Genomic DNA, 23,598 nt, shown 5'->3' with positions numbered 1-23,598 from the left:
ATGTTAGATTTATTATTATTATTAATATTAAAAGCCATTGATGTTCCAAGAGTTGGTCTAAAATTTTATGCATTTTACTTTTTTTTTTTTGGTAAAATATGCATTTTACTTCATTGACCATGCTATGAGGGACTCAAATCCTCTGCAATGCATTCATTTCCTAATGTGCATTTGATGGTTGAGAGAGTCTTTGGGTGTGTCAACCACTTTCAATCATCGGATGTTCACTAGAGAGTATCCGGATCTTGCTATGAGTGATCGGTGGCACAATAGCTCCACTTGGTACCTTTTTGTGTGTGATTGTAGTGAAGAATGTGACATACACATACTTAATAATACTTCTTCGACACTGAGTTACAGTAGTACACATCTTTGGACCTCAGTAGATTTAGTAGATAAGTGAAGTATTATATACTCTACTATGGATTTAATATTTTTTTTCTTAGCTTTTATAAGTTTATTTCATTGTAAAAGGAAAAAAGTTTTCAAATTGAAACTCTCTCTCTCTTTCTCGACATTTCTATCCTTATGGGGGGAGAGAATACCGGGAGTCCTAATGTAGGCCACACTCCTAGAAAAATAACACTTTAGTCTTTAGATATAGGTCTCGTATATTTGTTTTTACAATATAAATATCTTTTATTTATTTATCGAATTATGTAACTTGAGCGCAAGAAATGAACATAAAATTGTTGTGAGATGGAATCTCTCATATCAAGCCAATAGGAGCATAGCAGAAGACACTACATGATTTGTATATGTTATGGAGCAAAGAGTGTATGAACGGGAGTCAAATTGACTGTGTGACGTTGCATAATCCTGACAATATAATAAATTTTACATATTCCATCAAATAGTTGTAGGACTTTGTTTTTTATATTTTTTTTAATCAACATATATAGTAAAACTGCTTTAAAAAAAAAAAACATATATAGTAAATTTTCTCCAAAACGAATTCTATATATTTTGTAACGATGTTTAATCAGCATGTGCTTACAAGATGTGTGGTGAGGGTATAATTTCATTTGACCATCTAAAAGAGAGGAACCTAAAAATAAAACTATAAACAAATCAACCCTATCAATGGAGACGATAATAAGGGGGAGGAGGAGATGGAGATGTGCATATGTGACATCGGATTGGAATATGATTGACACCCCGTCTCAGGATCAAGATCTCATCTAATAGGACCCATTCATGTGCATGTGGCAAAGGGAACTGCGCCAATGAGATATGATAAAACTTTATCATAATATATGGAAGCAAGGTCATTTTATATGATAGAGAAATAAATGAGAGAGAAATTTTTACTCATTACATGCACTAGAGTACCCTATCCCAACAGCCCTATAATGATTGATTAGATTTTACCAAAATAATTGGAGTTAGAGAAGGTCATAATTATATAAGAGAAAAAGAAAGCTGTCTAGTCACTCCTAATTTTTTTGTGTGCTAACGATGGGTATCTAAGTCTATGGGCCCATATTGATCCCACAGCAAATAGATCGGATCATACCGGGGTTGAATGAGAACCATTTAATTTTCACTAAAAGCAGTGAAGAGCATTAAACACCCCGTGTGAGTGCCTCAAGGTATGTCTAATGGGAGTCAAATTTAAGACATCCGAATTTACGGCTCGTACCAAGTTCGTTGCTCACCAACTGTGCTATTCCCTTGAGTAAGTCACTCGTAGTCATAGCCCTTGCACTCAAATAGATAAGCATGTATAATTAGCAATTGCTCCTGTGAAATAAAAAATTACATTCATGTTGATGCCCTTGTGTGCGCTATCATTGGTCCCAATGCTAGTTGATGCAAAAGCAATGCGACCACTCAACAATCACTGGCCAATGTTCAAGTAACAATCACATGCCCATTATCTAATAAGGGAAAAAGATTACTACTTAACTATGTGTGCCTGTACCCATGCGCTAGCCAACGAAAGAAGGTGATAAGATCATGATCATTTTACCCTTGTGAGAGGGTGTAGTCCATACACAGCCTGGCAGAGATCCTTTGCCCATCTAATAATTAAAATAATTAATTGAGAGAGAGATCTTAGGTTGGCATGGTGAGCCAGCCAATGGAGATGGCAAAAATGGTTCTCTATAAGGACATAGAGGAGAAAGAGTGCCGAGACTCAAGATTCGAGAAATAAATATTGGTTTGAAATTTGATACATGAACATATGATATTGGAATATATTTTTCTACAAAATTTCAACCCCATTTATTCTGCCATGATCTATAAGACAAACTTTGGAAAAGGGTTTCCATGCCAACAATGTGGGAGGAATTCACCTCATGAGAGATGGTTTAATCACTTGATGGTTCATTAGTCCATATGGTTAGTAAGAATCAACACCGAGAGAGTATTAGTGTGGATTCCACATGGTCATGATGTGGTATTGTTCTTGTTCGTATCAATTGATTCATGTCAGTATTAGTAAATACCGATACCAACAAGATAAATAGTTTTACATCAAAATCATCTACGTTGCTGATATTTGAATGTTCATGGCATCTCACTGTTCACTGCTGACAAATTGGTCTAGATAGTTTCAGTATCGGTATCGTGGTAACAAGAAAAACGGTAGTATCGGTATCATTTTCAATGGTTTTTCTTTTATGCTGCCGTGTACCAAAATCATCTCCAGCTCTCTCTCTCTCTCTCTCTGCCTACCCAAAAAAAAAAAATCTCTCTCTCTAGACACTCAGCCATCGTCCTCTTACTATTTAAATGCCATGCCAGGCTTCGGAGTGTAATTATTTTCACAAAATCTCTTCCTGGCCGTTCAGGTTCAGCCTTATCCTATAACGGAACCCTAGAAGCCCATTTGGATTTTGTTGTAGAAATCATCACCAAAGCTCAGAGGGGTCATTTAGGACCCCAAATTGAAAGTCCATTTCATTTGAATTGTTCCATTGGAGGCAAAAATCTCCCTGGAACACATCCTAATTTAGAATTTTCTGGTTTCACAAGGAAACCCTTTAGAGATCAATTCGTTCGAAGGAAATTCCATTCCATCAATCGAATTCAATTCAATTCAATTGAATCTCTCGGGAAGAATAAATCCTAGAAAAAACCACAATCAGGGTTTCAATTTTCATTTTTGAATGGGCATGGGTAGGGTTTGCAGAGGGTCGTCTAAACCTTCGTCTTCTTCTTCATCTCCTTCCATGACCACCTCCACATCTCTTACTGAGACTGTTAATGGTTCTCACCAGTTTAAGATCAATGGGTATTCTCTATCGAAAGGTCTCGGGATCGGGAAATACATCGCTTCCGATACTTTCATGGTAGGTGGATATGATTGGGCGATCTATTTCTATCCAGACGGGAAGAGCATCGAGGATAACGCGACTTACGTTTCTTTGTTCATCGCACTGGCTAGTGAGGGTACCGATGTCAGAGCTCTTTTCGAACTTACGCTCTTAGATCAAAGCGGAAAGGAGAGACATAAGGTTCATAGCCATTTTGGAAGGACTCTGGAGAGCGGTCCTTACACTCTCAAATACCGTGGAAGCATGTGGTAAGTTGGGTTTTCCTTTGTTTTGGTTCATGGATTGTGGAAAATTGATTGTTGGTTGAAATGTTTGGATTTTGGGTATTTGGGTTTATTTTGGTTTTCTGGGTTTTGAATTAAATCGAATTCCTGCTACTTGAGTTTCGGAATCTTCGCAGCATCGTTGGTATTTAGAGTTTGGATGTCGGAAGGTGGGTTCACTGCTTTTGGATCATCATGTAAGTGTTAAACTCTTAGATTCTTTTTGCATGTTGGGCATCTGCACCATTGTTGCAAGTACTGTTTGCATACATGACGAGAAATTTCCAACATAATTCCCTGGAGGGGAACGTTTGCGTTTTGCATTGGTTCCTTTTTTCTCTATTGAAGTAATTATGAATGATAGTTTATAGTGGAAATTAAGATTATCGTGTAATGTAGCTCGACTCATCAACTCCTCTTAAGAGAAATTGTCAATAATTTGCGTCGACAATCATCTGTGCTTCTAATTCTTCTGTTGACGTTTCTTTCTTTCCACCCCCACCCCACAAGTTTCAGCTGGAGGCTGCATCTGTTAAGTCAAAATACCCCTGCTATAATCATTTGTTGCAAACAATTCATTACAGGCTTTTAGATCCATTGCAATGAAGAAGAAACTTTTGCAGTGTAGATCCTAGATCTTGGAGTAATACCTTTGAAGTTTGTATTTATAACTTACTGGGTGTTTATATGATGATATTTGTAAGGGAGAGAAAAAATGAGGTGTAGAAAGGGCCCGAAGGCTGCAATTATGCAACTCAGTCAACAGAACAACACCCTAATCAGTGATGCAAAATAATGAAGACTAAAGCAGGTTCTCTCCATCCAATTGCCAAATGAATGTGTTATCCAAATGCGGCAATCTTCATGGGCCCACCAAGACCATAATATGCTACCCATAATTTGTACTAAACTCCTTGGCGCTGAGGTTTGGGATAGATAAAGACCTCGCCAGCCTCATTTGAAACTGTTCCTGCCTCAACTGAATCACTTATCTGTATGGTTCTTAAGCAGCAAAAAGTGGTTTCCAACTTCTGAACTATGTATTTGGATATTACACCCAGATCATTTGAGCAATCTGTTGAATCCTGAAATGGATGTTGAACTGCTGAGTGTAGCAGAACAGTTTAAACTGTTGAACCAGTGGTTTAACATGTGCCAAATTGGGGTCTTCAATAATTTTTAGAGAGGGAACCAGTATGTCAGTTTGCCTAGAAAATGGCTGATGGATGATTGATTGTTCAGTTTGTATGGTACAGTTTCATGTTCTAATCTCGTCTGCCAGGTCTTGGTTCAACTGAACATGAAGTATTGTCAATGTTTTACTGTTCCAAATCATTACTTTGAACCTTTGCGAGTCATTGAAGCATATTGGTGTCAAGTTCCCTTTTAGAGCTTTTGTATATGCATACCCATGTATGTTTTCATTTGTAAATGTAAATACGTATATATTTAATATTCAAATAATAAATTTCCCTCATATTTATCCAAGTATTTACATATGAAGGATTGGGTAGATTTCATGGGTTTGCTGTATTCCTGTGGCACCTCTTTCTGATGTATGATAGACACTGTGTGGAAACCATGCAGCATTCAAAGTGTGGACTTTAATTGGTTAAATACGAGCAAACTCTTTTATTGCCTTCTGTACATTTATGTGTCTATTTATTTTTGGGTTTGATATGTTTGAACAATCTTCTCGCTTACCAATGTAGCTTGGAACTTCACAATGTTTGCTTAGCAAATGAATTGGTTATGGATAATGAACACCAGATAATATGTCTTATTGTTGTATTCTACAGGGGCTACAAACGATTTTTCAAAAGAACTGCTTTAGAGACATCAGATTACCTCAAAGACGATTGTTTATCGGTTCACTGTAGTGTTGGTGTTGTTAGATCACGGACAGAAGGTCCCAAAATTTACTCAATAACAGTGCCATCGTCTGACATCGGTCAAAATTTTGGGCAGATCTTGGAAAGTGGGAAGGGAACTGATGTAAATTTTGAAGTTGATGGGGAGATATTTGCAGCCCACAAACTGGTTCTTGCGGCTCGTTCTCCTGTTTTCAGGGCACAACTTTTTGGTCCAATGAAGGATCGAAACGCTCAGTGCATAAAGGTTGAAGATATGGAGGCTCCAGTTTTTAAGGTTGTTCAATGACCTCATGATCTAATGGCTTTCATATTCTTTGAATTGCTTGTAGTGTATTCTTGTCTATCTAACTTACAAACACAAAAAATTGATGAGAATTCTCTCTCTCTCTCTCTCTGGGGGTGAGTGTGGTATTCTTGCCTGATTTTCAGTGTGCATGGTGTTACTAACTATGTTATCAGTTTATGGGAGTTTTAGTGCAAGAAAGAGAATTCCTGGATAATCCCTATGATGTTTGCTGTACTGTCCTATTATTTTTGTGACATTTTAAGTAATTAAATTCAGTAGTTGTTAGTTATAGTTGAGGTGCTTGTGTCTGTAATTGCCAATACAGCACTCAGATTGATTTCTTCATTTGTTTTCGTACACAGGGTACCTATGACTTGTTCTATTGTCATTTTTTTGTGATTAGGTATGCTACTAGTTCATTCAGTCAAGGTATTTACTTATTTATACTTTTAAACTGGCTCCTGTATCATCTTAGAGCATTCAAATATGGATGTTGAACTGATAGTTGAAATTTTCCACAAAATTTGTTTCACATATCATGGAGAAATTTTCTTCCTCTTCATCATATATCGTGGAATGATTAATTTTCTTTTAGCAACTTTGACTGTAAAGGTTGTTATTGTTGTGATCACCCATTGAAAGTTTTGACCTTTTATTGTCACAATATTGAAATGATAAATTTTTGGAGAGGTGCATGTTCTCCATTTACCTTTCTCCCATCTTTGTGCTTTAGAAGTTTACATTGGAAAATGATTAATTTACTTTTGTGGTTTGTTATTCATGATATTGTAGAAGTCTATAGGAAAATCTGGCTGAGTTGGTTATTTTTGTTAGGTGAGTAATTGTGGTGCCATAGAGGATGATTACATATCCACAAGTGTTAAGCCAGAATGTTCTCCTAAGGTGCTGCTCTCGCTCACAGATCTTACTTCAGCTCTGGCTTCCTAAACTTTGGTTTCTGTTATCAACTGCTGCTACTGTGATTGTATCAAGTCTGCCCTTGATTAGTAGTATCTTTTCTTGTTTGTCACTTTGTGAATCTACATTTTCTTTTTCTACAATTAAAATCACTCTATACAGAACTCCTTAATTTGCATTTATTTTAATTACAGGTCTTTTTGAACTCTTTTTTTCCCCCCATTATCTACTCAGACTTGCTCCAATCTCAGCCTTGTTTGGAAATCCACTGTCCTGCTCTCTCTCTCTCTTCCGCACCCCCCCTCCCCCCCAAAAAAAAAAAATTTCCTTGAGTATGTTGTCATCCTCATGTGAATTACACTTTGTGTTCATTTAGAAATTTTGTGTAGTTACTGCCATTGTGTGCATGGTTTTGGATGGAAGGTAGTTGTCGAATAACAGTAATAATGATAATTATATAATTAGAATAACTGAACTAAGAAGAAAATATGTGGGACTTGTATGCTTAAGAAGTGTAACCATGCTTGTCAGTTTCTATGTTATTTTTGGTGTTTGGAACCACATTTAAATGATGGTCCCTTGGTCCAGTTTTTCTAGGGTTCCCAGCCACTTCATTTATTGTATCTATTATCCTAATTGATGTTTTTTCTGCTTGAAATTTAACATTTTTGTGCCCTGGCTGTGCACCTTTGCAGGCCTTACTCCATTTCATATATTGGGATGACCTACCTGACATGCAAGCGCTGACTGGTTTGAACTCCAAATGGGCCTCTACCCTGATGGCTCAGCATCTGCTTGCAGCTGCAGATCGATATGGACTTGAGAGGCTGAGGTTGCTCTCTGAGGCCATTCTCTGCGACGATGTTGCAATAAACACCGTGGCAACTACACTTGCCTTGGCAGAGCAGCACCACTGTTTCCAATTGAAATCTGTATGTCTCAAATTTGTTGCGTTGCCTGAAAATTTGAGAGGTAAATTTGGTCTTCCTTTTGTCCTCTTACATTTTTGGTTGTCCATACAAATGATAATACAACTGAAATAACATGAATATTTTATTAAGGCTCTCATTGGTTTGATTTCTATTTGTATTTATTTTACTTGTTTCTATTTTTACAAGTGTTTGGTATAATTTATAGGACTTATTTCTATTTATAATAAATTAGAATAAATCACAAATCACAAATTACTCTCAAGCTATTTGTGATTTGTGGCAACAAATCATTTATATTGATTTTTGCACTACCTTAAATGAGCACGTGTGCTAAATTACTCAAAATCAAGGGTAAATAGGTAACTTCAGTATGTTTTATACTTTTCCAAGAAAAAATCTCAAATCTTATCATCTCTCTCGCTCGAAGCTCAAAACTAAAGGTGAAACCTGAAACCTATTTTCTTATTATATAATCTATTTTATAAATAGTAACCAAACGAATACTATTTGTGGTCCATAATTTATTGTCTCAAATAATTTTTAAAAAATAGTTAATAAATACAGATAGAAATCATACCAATGAGAGCATAAAATAAGTTAATTCTATGGGAAAATTACACCCCCTCCCCTTTACTTTGCCGAAATTACACGTTGATCCAATGGTTTGAAGGAATTACACCCTCCTCACCTAGATTTTTGAAGATTCTTACAATTAGGTCCAATCTGTTAGTCCCTGTTAAATTGGGACTGGGAAAAGAGGGAATGTCATCTTCTACCAATGCTATGCTATGGTCATCTTCTCAACCTCTGATTTTCTTTAACCTTTGATTGACTTGGACGAAGTTGAGAAGATTGGAGAGCAACATCAAAGAGTGGATCATATACATCTTGGGCTTAGCCAAGCAGAAGTGTAAATGTGCCGTGGATCTCTTCGGTGCCTCAATCTCTAAGGAGTAGGTTCTGGACAAGTACAAACAGTATTGGACCTTCTTCCACCAGCTTAAGGAGATCGAGACGGCGGAGAAGGTTCCAGCCTTCGTTGATGCTTTCTACAACCTTGTGATGGACATCTACGAGTGGGGATGGAGACAGTCTTTCCATTTCTCTCCTTCTATCCTTGAGAAGTCTCACAAGGAAGCCACTGGCCTCCATGAAGAGATGGCCGTCGATCTGCTCAAGATTAAGCCAGGAGATCGTATTCTCGATGTTGGCTGCAGTGTCGGTGGTCCAAACAGTTTTGATTCTCTCTGAGGTCGTCTGCGGAAACTTCCTGGAGATGCCCTTCCTGGAAACTAGCTTCGACGGGGCTTACTCGATCAAGGCGAGCTGCCATGCTCGAAAGCTGGAGGTGTACTCGGAGATCTACAGGGTTTTGAAACCCGGATCAATGTATGTGTCATGCAAGTGGGTTATGACCGATAGGTACAGGGGAGAGAACCCAGAACCCGGAGCCCGTAGAGATCGTTCAGGGGATTGAGAGAGGGGATGTGCTGCCTGGTTTGAGGAGGTTGTGGAAATTGCGAGGAGGGTTGGATTCGAGGTGGTCATGGGGAAGGATCTGGCCAAGCCCCTATCCCAACCCTGGTGACAAGTGAGATGTAGCAGATCATAGGCATCGGTGGAGGAACCCATTCCTGCAATTACGATTGCGGTGAAGTGGTAAAATTGTGTCTTTGCTGCATCAAGTGCTGTAAGCACCTCCAGTTTCTCGTTCACCATGACTTAATGAGAGATTAATGAAATATCAACCCTGACATGGTATGAATAAGAGATCAGTCACCACATCCAATCCTTATGTTTAGGGATTTGGGTGTTTGGGTATAAGAGGAACAAAAAGGTATAATGGTCATTTCAAGGTTAAGTTGTTTTTCCATCAGAGGGTAACATGGTCTTTTGAGGTTTAAAACTAACAGCATACTAACACTGTCATAGGCTCATAGCTAGGGGAAGGGGGCATAATTTCTTCAAACCATTGGATCCACGTGTAATTTTGGCAAAGTACAGGGCAGGGGGTGTAATTTTTCCTAATTCTATAAATCAAGGTTATATTTGGTTTCTATTTGCAATATAATTTTTAATTACCATGGCATTTTATGTATTTGATAGTGCTTCAAAATGGACTCACTTTTGAGTCATGCTAGTTTGGTTGGTGAAGAAATATGGCCATGTTAGGGTAGTTTAGAAAGTAAAAAATTTCCACTCATGTTCTTATGATGAATACAAACGAGTCCAATAAGGTTAGAACTCTGCGCTGCAGTCACCAGTTGCCTTCTCATCTATATGGTTGAATGGTACCAAGTAAAGCCTTAAGGCTGCCACAGGGTTGCATAGCTGCAATTCAGGACTATGCCAGTTGGGAGCCCAGGGAGGGACAGCCTTCATATTTTCTTTGCACAGAAAGGACTTGTTGAAACTTATGTAAAAGGACTGTTGCTGGACTGTTTGGAGGTGGTGGTGAAAATTTTGAAGTGTGTGTGTTCGATGTTTGGATTAGTTGAAAATTATAAGAAAGTAATAAATGTCTTGTTTTTGAATGTTTAATGATGATAGTGTCTTCTATTTATTTGTGGGAAATGTCTTTCCTTTTACTTTAATTGTAATATTATGCCATTAAAAGCTTTCTGGCTGTTGAAATTTTCTGCAGCTGTGATGCAAACCGATGGTTTTGAGTATCTGAAGGAAAGTTGCCCGTCGGTCCTGACTGAGCTTCTGGAATATGTGGTGAAGATTGGTGAGCACTCGATCATTGCCTGCAGGAATGGGAATGAAGTCATGCTTGATGGCAGTGATGTCAATGGAAGGCGTGTGAAACAAAGGATTTAGCAATGACAGCTCCCTTGGCACCATCTTAAAAGAGAAAATATATATATATATATATATATTAGGTCCGGAGTCTTAGAAAATGGTAAGAGGAGCATTTTCTGATTGTTTTCATAGCCATTTTGTGAGAAATGTAAGATTAGTAGTTTACATTTTGTGAGAGATGTAAAATTAGTTGTTTACATGTTGCAATGTAATTTGAAGATCTTCTTTGTACCTTTTTATTTCATTTTATCCACCACCCCCCCCCAACCTTCCTTTGCGGCGCTTTTCTATTGAACTCATCTCTTCATTCAGTGTCTCATCTATCTGATCGAATCAATGTCATATGTAATTCTGGTTCTAGGCCCTGTTGTCAAGATTATAAATTCTTGTAGTTATTGTTCTTTAGTCCCCAGATGGTTGAGGGGTTTCTAAGATCAATAAGGTTTGGCTTCTCTATTGTTTTATGCATATTTTCATTTCCTGTGGTCACAGCCTGGTGGTGAGAACTGTATCATGTTTTCCTGTTCTTTTAAATCTATTTCTTGCATTCTGAACATAATCTTAAGTCTTCTATATTACTCTTCTTGGCCATTAGGTGTGTAAGTCAACAAAACCCGTTCTTATATAAATAAGGTTATATGACCATTGTTAGTTAAAATGCGTTTTAAACGCGTTTAGAACGAGGTTACGTTTTTTTGCCATGTAAAACGTGTTTTTCCGTATGCTATTATACAATACGGAAAAAAACGGAAATAGCAAAAGATTTCATTTTAAACAGCCATTTTAAATGCGCATCTATTTTTTAAGGGTAAAATAGAAATTTTATTAATAATTAATTAATTACTTTATTTATTTATTTATTAAAAAAAAAAAAAAAAAACCTTATTAGTAAAAGTGAAGAGTGAAGACAATATGGTACTTGGTTTTTGATATTAACTTTCATACTATCTATAGGAAAAAAATCTCATCTTCTTATAGCCCATTGAGTAAGGAGAAGCTAAAGCTAGCAACATCTCATTTTCTTGTAGCCCATTGGGTTATTTTATCTTGAGACTCCTAGAGCTTTTGGAACATTAGATGCATGTATACAGGTAATAATCTCACAAATTACATGAGTATACTACTGTTTTTTTGGTTTTGTTTTTTTTAAAACTACATGTTTAATACTCGAACCGTTCGTTTTTGTCCATTTGTTGTTTCTTGTTTTTTTGACCTTTTTTTTTTATTGTACAGCTCATCGTTTTTATTTGTTTAAAACCCGTACCGTACGTTTCTGTCCTTTTGCCATTCCCGTTTTAACTAACAGTGTATTGGACTGAAATCAAAATCGCACAGTTTACTAAACGGTTGCACTTTCTAAAATCGTAATCATTTAGTAAGCGGTTTCGATTCCACGGTTTTTAAACGATGCATGTTTACTAAAATTTGCTTGTGTTGATAAACGCTTCAATCTTGTATCAAATTAAATGAGTCATTGAACAAGCAAGGATTTAACTACATAACTACATAATAAGAGTAAATTACTGAATATCAAGTGATTTTGACGATTTAAACGCTTCAATCTTCCATAAAATAAACCATTATGTTTTGTTAAAATAACTAAATATTTAATTGTTATACGATTTAATCATATTAGTTTTGACGGTTTAAACCGTTTGGTTTTCACGGGGTCAATTCGATTTGAAACCAACGGGTTAAACGGTTAAAATCTACCTGACCCATTTAACTAATCGGTCTTAAACTTGAAACCAAAACCGAACAATTTACTAAATAGTTGTGATTTTGGTGTAAACAGCTCAATTCGATTTCGATAAATGGTTTCAGTTTCAAATTCACATCCTCACAGTCCCCTAGGGAAAGAAAAAAACAGCGCAACATACCCACCGGGGGGAGGGGGGAGCTGCAAAATGGAAAGGGGGAGAACCTGGTAGACAATAGTGACCATATTTCTTGGAGAATCCCTAATAGGCTTGAAGAGGAGCATGCGGAGTTTAGAACTAGCATCAAAATGGATGATATTTTAAACCATGTCAAAAAAGTGAAAGTTAAATGTCCATCTTCAAAGATTTTATTCCATCTAAATGTGGTTAATGCTGATACAAAATGTGAACTTTTCAGTAGTGCTATTGAAAGAAGAATCAACATACGTCATATCGACCCAAATCCACTTCTTAGAAAGGGGAAGAACTTTTCGTCTACCAAGCCAACATGTACTGAAAACTCTTTTCCAGATGGATGAAAAGAAGGGGCAATAGAAAAAAAGGTGATCAGGATCTTCCACCCCATTCCAACAATGACACCTGAACTCTCTTAGCTGCAGCGTTTCAAGTAAAAAGGGGAGCAGCTAGGCATGTGTTATGCCCACTTGATATCAGATTCTCAGAGATCAAGTTTGGTAATAAGAGAGTCCAATCTCGTCTGTGAAGGACTGATTTCAACTTTGAAAATAACTCTGGCAGCAACATTGGCACCAGGAGATGTAGCTTTTTGATTGAGAGAGGGTTCTCTCACCAAGCGACATAAGGGAGTGCACCAATGAAAGACGATAAAATGGTTTAATAAATAAAGGAGAGAGCGGTCAATTTCATGAAAGAGATGCTAATGTATCCTCAGCGCCACTTGCTCAGAGAAGCTTTTCCTTGGTCTTTTTTTTTTAATAAGAAAGCTTATCCTTTGCCATTATTAGCAAATGAGGTCCAAATTTTGCAGACAGCCTTGGGTCCTTTACATGTCAAATTTCAGCCTTATTGGGGTTTTCCAGAGCTTTGAAAATCTCAGATCGAAAATGGCATAATAATTGTCAATTACATGGACATACAAAGAATGCATGCCAATAAATTAAAGGTATTTATTTAATCGCATTATACTCCGAAATTTGACATGTGAATAATCTAGATCATGACCTCTCTATCCAATGGTCAGAATAGCCATTATCCATCCACTCGGCATCCACACAGCAGAACACGTAAGTGACATCCTTTTTCCCAAAAAAATAAAAAGAACAAGGGCAATTAACAATATCCTAAAACTTGAAAGATAAATCATCAGCCATTTTTATGGTAATAGTAAGATTACATTGTTCAGAGGTCTAACAAAGATTTGGGAGACAAACTGAGCATGTTATTCATTGGTTGTGGCAGCAAATAGGAAGCTTTTGCTTTCAATCAAGAGAAGAAAGCAGGGTGGGAGAGGAAACATATGAAACAATGGGAAGAAGGGCATATCCCTTCTCTGGCTGCCATAAATCCCTAATTCGTGGATTCTAATATTTTAACTGACCATGAATGGGATATAGTTATAGATTTGTCCATACCCCATACCAGACTTACACATTAGTAATTTATGCAACAATTAAAATAACTATCCACTGTCATCTCCAACAGTTATGAAGCCAATTCTCCAAAGACTGCTGATATAACATACCTGCATCCATAGAACATTCTGACAAACAATTGGATTCTCTTGGAAGTTGAAGCACTAGTTTGATGCCAATAAGAAGGGTATTTTGTGGTTGTGCGGCTCTGAGAGAGGTCAGTGGGCAGACGATTTCCATCATTTGCAGGATTTCATTACCGGAACAAGTACTAATGTACTATGGAATCAGTACCACTGACCACCAGGACCACCTTGTGCAGCAGCCACTTTCCTTGCAATGTACTGCAGTTTTGGTTGCACCCCGTTGGATCCTTCAAGTCCTTCACCCTCTCCACTGTCGTTTTTACAGTTGGGGTTCCTTCTAGGATATGAGCCAGAACCAGTATATTGAGTTGAGACACAGGGATTTCTGACAATCTTGCGTTGTTCAAAAGCCTCCGCTGCTGTTCTACAGTTCTGGCGCAAGACTGAACCTACAACTTTCCCAGGCTTTGCAGCTGCACCGCCTACATAAAGACAACTCTTTAGGGAGGTGTAAAATGAAAAATAAACTATCAGTGTAGTCAAATAAGGTTTGAAACTTGGAACTCCAACTTGCACATTCAGATGTGAACTTTTATCAGTTAATACAGCCAGTGACTGGGATAGATGGAGTTATTTTGGCACTTGAAAAGATCACTGGTATCTGAAAGGGATGGTACACATGGAGGAGGTTAAATGAAATCCTGGCCCAGCCGTGTGGCACTGATTTGGGTCTGGTATGACCAAGCAGCCTTAAGTATGGGGTTTTATGACCCCTGAGGTCCCACCCTGTTCTGCCTCAGCACATAGGGACCTTGCATCAGTAGAGTGGGTTAGGGTTGAAGAGTACTTAAGTGGGTTGGTTATGTTATTAGGAAAACCCAACCCCCTGATGTTTCCAGTCTGAAGTTATAATTGCTGCAGACCATTGTGTTCCCTTCTTTTGGAAATCAGAAATTTTGTGATAAGACCTATAGATCCTCTGCTCATATCTCAAGTTTCAGCTCAAATAGAATTGGCCAACAGGCAAAATAAAGCTTCGAAAAATTAGACTACAAAGAAGGTGCATGCCCATACATTGGCGGCTTGTATAATATATAGGTGGCTTGAAAATACAAGAGAATATGCCACTATATGGGAAAGGTATATGATTGAATTGGAGCATGAATTTGACATGTGAACAACCAAGAACATCCCTAAATGTCCAACAGTTTAAAATTGCCACATTACTCTTCCATGTGGCATAACTAGGAGGGTGAACCATCGATACCCAATGCATAGATCCTTTTGCCCCCCTCCCCCCTCTTCTTTTTCCTCTTTATTAATATAATGGCTTCATAATTGACTAGATGCAGATAAGTGAAGTGGCCAGTCTTCACCACAATATACAGGACACATTACTGAAGCTTCACACAGAAGTAGGAAAACACAAACAGGAATACCAGAAACATAGTTATGGTGTTGTCACCATCGTTACTAACAAATCGAAATGTAATATTTTGCCCAAGAACATTAGCAAGGTCGCATGCGAAAACTCTCAGAAGAGGTGACAAAAAGAATGAACAGGGAAAAGCAGAAAAAACAGCATTAGCCTAACAGAGCAATGAGCAGTTTAGTAAGACATCATGACAAATTAAGTAGATCACATATTCACCCAAAAAAAAGAGTAGATAACATTTCACCTTGGATTCTCTGAGGAACTTGGAGAGGAACTCTTGCCATAGGTTCCCCACAACCCCTGTCTGGTTGCTGCTTCTCAATTTCCTTTATGGAGCATCTGGATAGATCATCAGTGACATCTGCTGACTGATGTGCTGTACTGTCTGAATATAGCACACATGGTCTGCATGTATAGAAGTTCCATCAGTGACCTTGATGTTTCAATGAAGAGATAATGAAGTATGAAAGACATCATGTAAAATAGAATACCTGGGTAATGATGCATGTTGCCTCTCAGGTGGAGGTACAGTCAAACCATTTCCATAATGCTCCTCAAGATAAGCAAACTGCTTCTTAAATTGGTCAACGGCACTGTAAAGACAAATCCAATTGTCCTATTACCCATTTTTTATGTCAAGACTCAATAATTCAAGTTCAGAGGGAAAGGGTCCTTGAATAAATGCTTAGGATTACAAGTTAGGGAGTATAATTTAATGTTGCAGTGGGCTTGCAACTACATTGTTTTTACTTACAGTTAATAGTGAACATAAATTGGCAACTGGAATGCTTATGTGGCAAAATTTTAAGGCTTTTATGTTACAGGACACACTTCCTAGAAACTTAAAGGTCGAAAATCTCAGCTTTACATTGAGAGACTAAACATTGAACCAGGGTTTGATTACAGTTTTGTTTAAAAACTAAAAAGGTAACCGTGCCAACTTCAGAATGATTCTGGGTCCTCGTAAGTATTAGAAGCTGGCCATGACAATTAGGGCAGAAGGAACATCTATTTGAACTGGAACATAACATGGTTCCAAATAAACAATGTGGGTCCTTTTGGATTGACTAAAAATAAGCAAATCTTGGATCCAACCTCCTTATAAAGAAGATTGGCAAGTTCAAAAATTTAACGTCGTAACAAATGGTAATCAATACCTTGGGTACATAAAACCAGTTGGTTCTGCTCCCTCCAAGAACTCTTTTAACATTGTTGGATGGTATTCAAGAATTTCTCGATAGATGAGTTCTCTAACATCTTCCTTCATTATCCTCCGTCTCTCAAACTCGAACTCCATCTTTGTCACTGGTTGAGCAGAAGGCTCCCTCTCAACCTTGGCCAAGCCCCTAAAATAGGGATCCGCCAAAGCCTGACACCATGTGGCACAAATTCATCCCGTTAGACAGAGCAGGCACATAATGCATATAAACGAGGGTCAAAATGCACGTCCACAGTACCTCCTCCGCAGTAGGTCGATCCTTGGGCTCAAATGCCAGCATCCTTTCCAACAAACGAAGAGCAAGGGGATCTGCATTTGGAAATTTTTGAGAGAACGGTATAGGTTTCTTCCTGCGCATGCTACTTAAATATCTTCGAGCCTTCTCATTACGTACCTGGACACAATACCAGTGATCACTCAAAAGCAGGAAGAGAGACAAAACAATGAATGAACTAACTAAAGCCTACAACTGCACCCATATCAAAACAAAGTTCTATGACAGGAAACAAACCCTGGCAATTGCTTCAGGAGGCGGTGTTCCTAGAAGATCAGTCATCAGATCCAGCTGGTGGACCACATTTTTGCCAGGAAAGAGAGGTTTTCCAGTTAGAATTTCAGAAAAGATACAGCCAATGCTCCATATGTCTATTGCCGGTGTGTACTGCAACAATACATTGAGAAAATGAGCATCTATTTATCAGTGAAGTACAGGAAAAAGAGTTTCCAGATATACAAAGAACCACAGGTTTAGATATCCACACACAATTTCAATTTTCCATGTGGTAAAATTTGTTCAGCTTTTCTGAAAGCAAATGGTAACTCTCAAGTGATTGTATTAGATTGGCTGACTCAAGAGGATTTCCATTGAGAATTTACAGTAGATGGTATCCAGGCATTATACCGTAAGTGATTGCTTAATTCCACAGTTCATTCTGGATGAAATTTTTAAACACCAGAAAAGACTGTTAAATGGGAAAAACCTTAAGTGGGAAGTTAAAAAGTAACAAAATTAGCCAGTAGATTAAACGAGTATTTTGCTATGAAAGAAGTTGTGCAGGTGAGTTCTTACAAGTGTTCTGAAGAAATTCACCATCTCTCCAACTCCACTTACTCTCCTTTTTGTCTAAAGAGGAAGATCAGGGGATCGGCTGAATCTTTAGAGCCCCAACCAGTTTCTAGAAAATTAAATCCTTCCCCAAGTGCATAGCACTCAGCCATCCGCACAACTAGTTAACTCTAGGAAACCTCTACAGCCATCTATGTCGAAACCATCCACCATAATGTAGTCAAGTCCCTAGTAATCCACTGTCACTGTAGTGGTAAATGGGACCTGATTTTAGCATCCATCAAAGCCGAGGCCTAACTCACCTCAGCTTTTTCCACCTTCTGATAACGTTAGATCAGCCAAGGACCACGTAATTTGGGTTCTGGAAGTATGTTTCATGGTATAAATAGCATATTGGAAATGTAAATTGCACAATTTTTGAGGACTCACTTTAACCTTTCATACCCTAACATGAATCGAGTATGGGCCTAAGCTACAAGAGCAGAAGAGTAGCATGAATTATTGATAGGGGTACCTCACTCCGAGCCTATAAGTTACAACAACAAAGTCTTTTCCCAACTTAATGCGGTCGGCTACATGTATCCGCGATTGGTCGAGATAAAAAGCAAAAGAAAGAGAAGGGGAAAAGAAAAAAGAAAAGAACAAAGCAACATAACACCTCTGGGACATCCCACTTACATGAGATCAACAACATGGATCTTTGCCCTCCAAACAGCTATGTTTGATGTCATACTAGGATCTTGGCCTAGCTTCTGCATGTCTTTCCTTACCAACTCATTAATAGTCATTTTAGGCCTGCCCTTAGCTCTTTTAATTCCATCCATCTAGATTTGATCACTCCTCCTTACAAGAGTATTCAAAGGTCTACGTTGAACATGGCTAAACCACCTTAACTCCTTAAGCGACATTCTCTGAGGTTGTCTTAAATCGAAGCAACTCCCAATTCAGCTTTAACCCGGTCATTCCTCACTCTATTTCTCCTAGTTTTTCCTCACATCCATCTCAACATCTTCATCTCTGCAACATTCAACTTATCTATGTTATACTTCTTGATTACCCAACATTCTGCTCCATACATCATAGCCGGTCTTACGACTGTCCTGTAGAATTTTCCCTTAAGCTTTAGAGGTATACGTCGATCACACAACACTCTAGATGCCCCTCTTCACTTCAAACATCCTATTTTAATTTTGTGAGACACATCATAGTCGATCTCACCATCTTTATTTATGATTGACCCCAAATATCTGAAAGTGTCTTTGTGGGATCTCTATCTCCTCAAGTTTCATTACATTGTTATCCGTCCATGAGTGGCTAAAGTTACACACCATATACTCCGTCTTTGTTCTACTAATCTTAAAACCCCTAGATTCCAAGGTAGATCTCCATAACTCCAACCTATCATTCAAACCTGCCACTGTCTCAACCACTAGCACAATATCATCGGTGAAAAGCATACAATACGGAACCTCCCCTTGAATATTTTGGATAACTCATCCATAATAAGCGTAAACAGATAATGACTTAAAGCGGATCCCTGATGTAACCCAATAGTGATAGGAAACTCATTGCCTTAACCTCCCACGGTTCTCACACTCATCACCAAGCCCTCATACATTTATTTAATAATATCTACATATTTACTTGACACCCGTTTCTTCTGCAAAGCATGCTAGATGAGCTCTCTGGAGACTCTGTCATATGCCTTTTCTTTGCCAATGAAAACCATATAAAGATCCTTCTTGTAGGTTCTAGACCTTTCCATAAGCTTCCTAAGAAAGTAAATCGCTTCAGTCGTGATCTTCTAGGAATAAAACCGAATTGGTTCCTTGATATATTGGTTTTTCTTCTTATACGGGCTTTGATAACCTTCTCCCATAATTTCATGATATAACTCATGAGTTTTATGCCTCTATAACTATTGCAACTTTGGATATCACTTTTATTTTTGTACATTGGGACAACAATACTTCTCCATTCATCAAGCATCTTTCCAGTGCTCATAATCTTGTTAAACAACTTGGTAAGCCAGGAAACCCCACATAGTCCTAAACTCTTCCACACTTCAATTGGGACCTCATCCGGGCCTGATGTCTTACCTACTTTCATCTTTCCTAAGGCTTCTTTAACCTCGGTCACTCCTATCTTCTGAACATGTCTATCATGTTGTCATGTTGGATACTCACCTCACTCCTACTTGAGCTGTCTCCGATCAGTAACTCGCAAAAATACTCACCCCATCTCTTGTTAATAAATTATGCAAGAGATCTCATGGTCATAACACAACATGAAGAAAGTAGTGCAACTCCACCTGGTAATACAATATAGAAATATATGTAGAAAAGGGAAAAATGTCTCTCAGCTGGCGGTATAGGCTATCCCAGCACTCTCTCTATTTCTCTTCTCTTGACAATCTCTCCTCTCTACCCCCTATTGCCAAACCATCTCCCACCCCACCCCACCCCACCCCACCCCACCAGCTCATAGATCATTCACCCAAAAAATGATATCCCCATTAGCTATTCCTCTCCAACCCAACCTTGCCATCACGTAGTCTACATTCTAGCAAACTCCCTATGTCCACCTTAAAGAGGAGGATTGGGGTAAATAAGAAATGGGTGGACAGTTCATCTATCAAGCATACGTTCAAAAATCCACCCCTGCTAAAGGGGCTGGAGGATGGAAAAAAGAAGAAAACTTCACTAAACGAAGAGCTGCATATGTAGCACATTTTTATCTCCTCTAAACTCTATTCAATATGAAAACTTAACTAAGTTCGAACAAATACTACTATATGCAATGTTCCTCTCCCTCCCCCAATTCCCCCCCACACCCCCAACCCAAAAAAATATCAGTTGCCAAGAAAGGAAGAGAAATACAAGGGACAAAACAAAAAGCAAAGCAGGCTAAAGGCATACTTGATCCAAACCATATCCAAAAGAATCGCTTTTCCAGAAAATGATGGTAGAGATCTTTTACATGCCAATATCGATTTATGGCATTCAACAGCGAGCAGTAAAATAAGAGTGAAAGACAAGAGAACGGAAGCTTGTGAAGTGACATCAAGCATAGAGGACTATGCCTGGGAGGTACAACTTGATGAAACCAGAAGCACGGGAAGTAAAACAAAGGGAAATGAGTGCAGAGCTTGAATTCGTATATAACTTAAGGCAAGGTAAGGTAAGTTAATAAAAATAAATAATTTAAAGCCAAATCATCAGATCATTCAAAGGGAATAAGTATAATAATAACAAAAAAAAAAAAAAAGGAAAAAAGAAAAAAGAAAAAAGAAAAAAGAAAAAGAAGAAGAAAAGAAAAGAAAGAAAGAAAGCAGAAGAAGATCATATCAAGGTACTTTCAAGTAAATGGCCAACCGGAATAGCTCATGCACCTTTGAGAAGAATGATCCACATAACTCAGGAGCTCTGTACCACCTTGTCGCAACATAGTCCTGTGTTGATAGGAATTCATTAACATGAATGCTCATTAATTTGCAAACCACAAAAACCATCAACTTTAACCCACAACAGACAATTTGAGATCCAGGAAGGAAATCTAAAATGCGGACTACAGTAGACTGATAGAGAACTTACTGTCCAAAATATGGCCGTTGGAGTATCATTGAAAGCCACTCTAGCAAGACCAAAGTCACAGATCTTGAGTTTGCAATCAGCATTTGCTAAGATATTTTTGGGTTTTAGATCCCGATGAAAAACATTTGCTAAACCACCAACAAGTAAGGAAGAAAAAGTAAAGAAAATCAGAACTAGACCAGGACTATCAGTCAAATGGCAGTTAATTGGTAAACAATGCAACATATTCTATAGTCACAATAAATAAGCTGTATAAGCAACCAAGTTGACTTTGGACATAGTAAATAACCTGTGTGTATGTACTTTAGGCCCCGAAGAAGCTGATAAAGAAAGAACTGATAGTGCTCTGGGGTCAAATCATCGTTTGCTTTGATAACTTGGTGCAGATCAGATTCCATGAGTTCAAAAACGACATATATATCTTTGAATTCCCTTCTTGAAGGAGGCAAGAGGATGTGCTTGATTTCCACAATGTCAGGATGACGAAGGAGCCTAAGAAGCTTAATCTCACGAAGAATGCGCGTTGCATCCGAGACATGCTCGAAGATATCATTGATCTTCTTAATTGCAACTTTTTCCCCAGTATGTGTATCGTACGCAGAGCAGACAACTCCATAACTTCCTTTACCTATTACTTCTTCTATTCTGTATCTGTTACCTTCTCCATACTCAGTGAAGAAATCTACTTCTGCAGCTGCCTGCATCACCAAAATCCAATACAATTGTCGCCTTATCAGTCTGAGACTTCAAATTGATTTCAATAAGGAATCTGAATCGAAATGAATCACCCACATATGGATAACTGACAGTAATTTCAGACCTAAAGAATAAATAACCTAGAACAAACACAGCACATAGAAAGAATAAATAGATTTCCAGATCATAGGATGGAGGTCAATGCCAATATTTTCAGCAGCTTCATGTCACAACTGGTTCACCTCATCTCACACTGTCTGTGCAACTCTTTCATAAGAAGTTCCCTGCACAGCTGGATTTCATTGAAATTAACCCCCTTACCCTATCTATACAACTTTAGCGAGCAAAGCAGAACTCATAAAAAAGCTGACCAATTTGCAATTTTTTTTTTCCAAAAAAGAGAGAAAACAATGAAGCTGGTACGTTCACAAATCGGTTTGGAAAAAATGAAACTAAAACCAGAAGAGAGCGCCAGAACAAGGATCAAAATTTGGTCCGGAAAATGATATCAAATTGAACAAAACAAACCAATAAATGATATATAGTTTACCTTTCGTCGCTGATCAGGTTGCATCTTATCAAGCAAAGTTTAAAATGTTCAGAATTTTCCAAAGCAGGGAACCGATAAAAACATCTCGCAAGCTTCCGGAATCCAAGTAGACGAAGAACTTGAGTGTAAAACCAGCAAAAAAAAATTATCTTCAGATCACTGGTAAATTATGATAATAACAAGGACAGAGACCACAGAATTCACAGCCAAATTCAGCTGAAGCTGAATCGCGAATCTTGAGAGCAATAGGAAAGTAACAAAGAATAAGAAGTGAAAAGAAGAACCAAGTCCACTAAACTGATCTCCGCTCTCAATTCAGAAAAAAAAAAAAAAAAAAACCCTAATCACACTGGGAAAGTCTGATATAAACAATTATCAGATCAGTGGTAACAGAACCTTGGTAAGATCAAAATTAGGAGCAAACTAGATGATTCAGTACTAAACCTTATTCACCTGGCACCAGATGAAGCATAATCAAGACAAACTGATTTCTTGATCCACTCTACAGGAATACAAAATCCAATGGCAGAATTAGGAAAAACACAGAAATTCCCCAATTAAATGCAGCAATTTGTAACAAAACCCACATCAAACAGCATCAGTAAAATGCTCCCAATCTCTTCTCATCAACTGTAGCGAATTAACCAAACAAGATAGGACTAAGGAAGGCGACAATCTTTAGGGTTCCGTTAAATGTGGCTGTAAACGAACAGCAAGTCAACAGAAGTAAACCTCTGATGCTCCTGCTATATCTCTGCTAAATTTGGTGCAGAAGAACCCCAGAAAAAGCTGGATATGATGATAGGAAGAAGCCGAAGAAGAAGAAAGTAGAGAGTAAAGGATTTGTGTCTTCTCTGCCTGGATTTCAGAAGCAGAAAAATAGAAAATTCAAGAAGATGCGCGTTTGGGTATTTGAAGCAGAGAGAGAGAGAGAGAATGAGAGTGGATGCATAACGCATTAGCTGATTAGCTCTTCCTTTAAAGGCAGCCACTTGTTCTGTAAAGATATTTACTTTAAAGGACAACTCCTTATTCTTTTTGCCCTTTGCCCCTTTTTCTTGGAAATAAATTGGAGAAAGTGATTAGCCAGACAAAGAGGTTGTTAAGGGATGATTAGTTTACTCAATCTAGAATGTAGTGGTTTATGTCACTTGATCACTTGGGGCTAGATATGGGCTAATTTACTTGGAACCACTATTTAAAAAATTAGAATTAGAATCAAAATCAAATCGGTTGTATCGATTGACTCTTCGATAAGATTATAAAGATGATCTAAGT

The 23,598-nt window shown here is 38.0% G+C and overlaps 2 protein-coding genes across 6 annotated transcripts; one reads left to right on the top strand and one right to left on the bottom strand.

Moving 5' to 3' along the window:
- Positions 1-2,701: 2,701 nt before the first annotated feature.
- On the top strand, positions 2,702-10,722 carry LOC122090683 (BTB/POZ and MATH domain-containing protein 2-like). 2 transcript variants are annotated; one of them, XM_042660345.1, is made up of 5 exons: positions 2,702-3,532; positions 5,347-5,695; positions 6,542-6,610; positions 7,321-7,597; positions 10,202-10,722. In XM_042660345.1, exons 1-5 carry the CDS (start codon positions 3,117-3,119, stop codon positions 10,378-10,380), a joined length of 1,290 nt encoding a protein of 429 aa, XP_042516279.1. In that variant the 5' UTR covers positions 2,702-3,116; the 3' UTR covers positions 10,381-10,722. The 2 variants fall into 2 exon arrangements, with proteins under 2 accessions (XP_042516279.1, XP_042516281.1); XM_042660347.1 differs by lacking the exon at positions 6,542-6,610 and having other exon boundaries at positions 2,713-3,532.
- Positions 10,723-13,391: 2,669 nt separating this feature from the next.
- On the bottom strand, positions 13,392-23,279 carry LOC122090682 (mitogen-activated protein kinase 15-like). 4 transcript variants are annotated; one of them, XM_042660343.1, is made up of 12 exons: positions 22,908-23,279; positions 22,765-22,822; positions 22,321-22,438; positions 21,364-21,772; positions 21,075-21,202; positions 20,873-20,932; positions 16,927-17,076; positions 16,654-16,809; positions 16,354-16,565; positions 15,688-15,789; positions 15,441-15,601; positions 13,392-14,243 (listed from the first exon to the last, which is right to left on the bottom strand). In XM_042660343.1, the coding sequence occupies exons 3-12, from the start codon at positions 22,342-22,344 to the stop codon at positions 13,963-13,965; spliced, it is 1,683 nt and encodes a 560-aa protein (XP_042516277.1). In that variant the 5' UTR covers positions 22,345-22,438; positions 22,765-22,822; positions 22,908-23,279; the 3' UTR covers positions 13,392-13,962. The 4 variants fall into 4 exon arrangements, with proteins under 4 accessions (XP_042516277.1, XP_042516276.1, XP_042516275.1 ...); XM_042660342.1 differs by having other exon boundaries at positions 22,774-22,822; XM_042660341.1 differs by having other exon boundaries at positions 22,765-23,279.
- Positions 23,280-23,598: the final 319 nt, after the last annotated feature.

This window comes from Macadamia integrifolia, chromosome 10, assembly GCF_013358625.1.
Source record: "Macadamia integrifolia cultivar HAES 741 chromosome 10, SCU_Mint_v3, whole genome shotgun sequence".
Taxonomy (NCBI): domain Eukaryota; kingdom Viridiplantae; phylum Streptophyta; class Magnoliopsida; order Proteales; family Proteaceae; genus Macadamia; species Macadamia integrifolia.
This window is presented reverse-complemented; position numbering and strand designations above follow the sequence as displayed.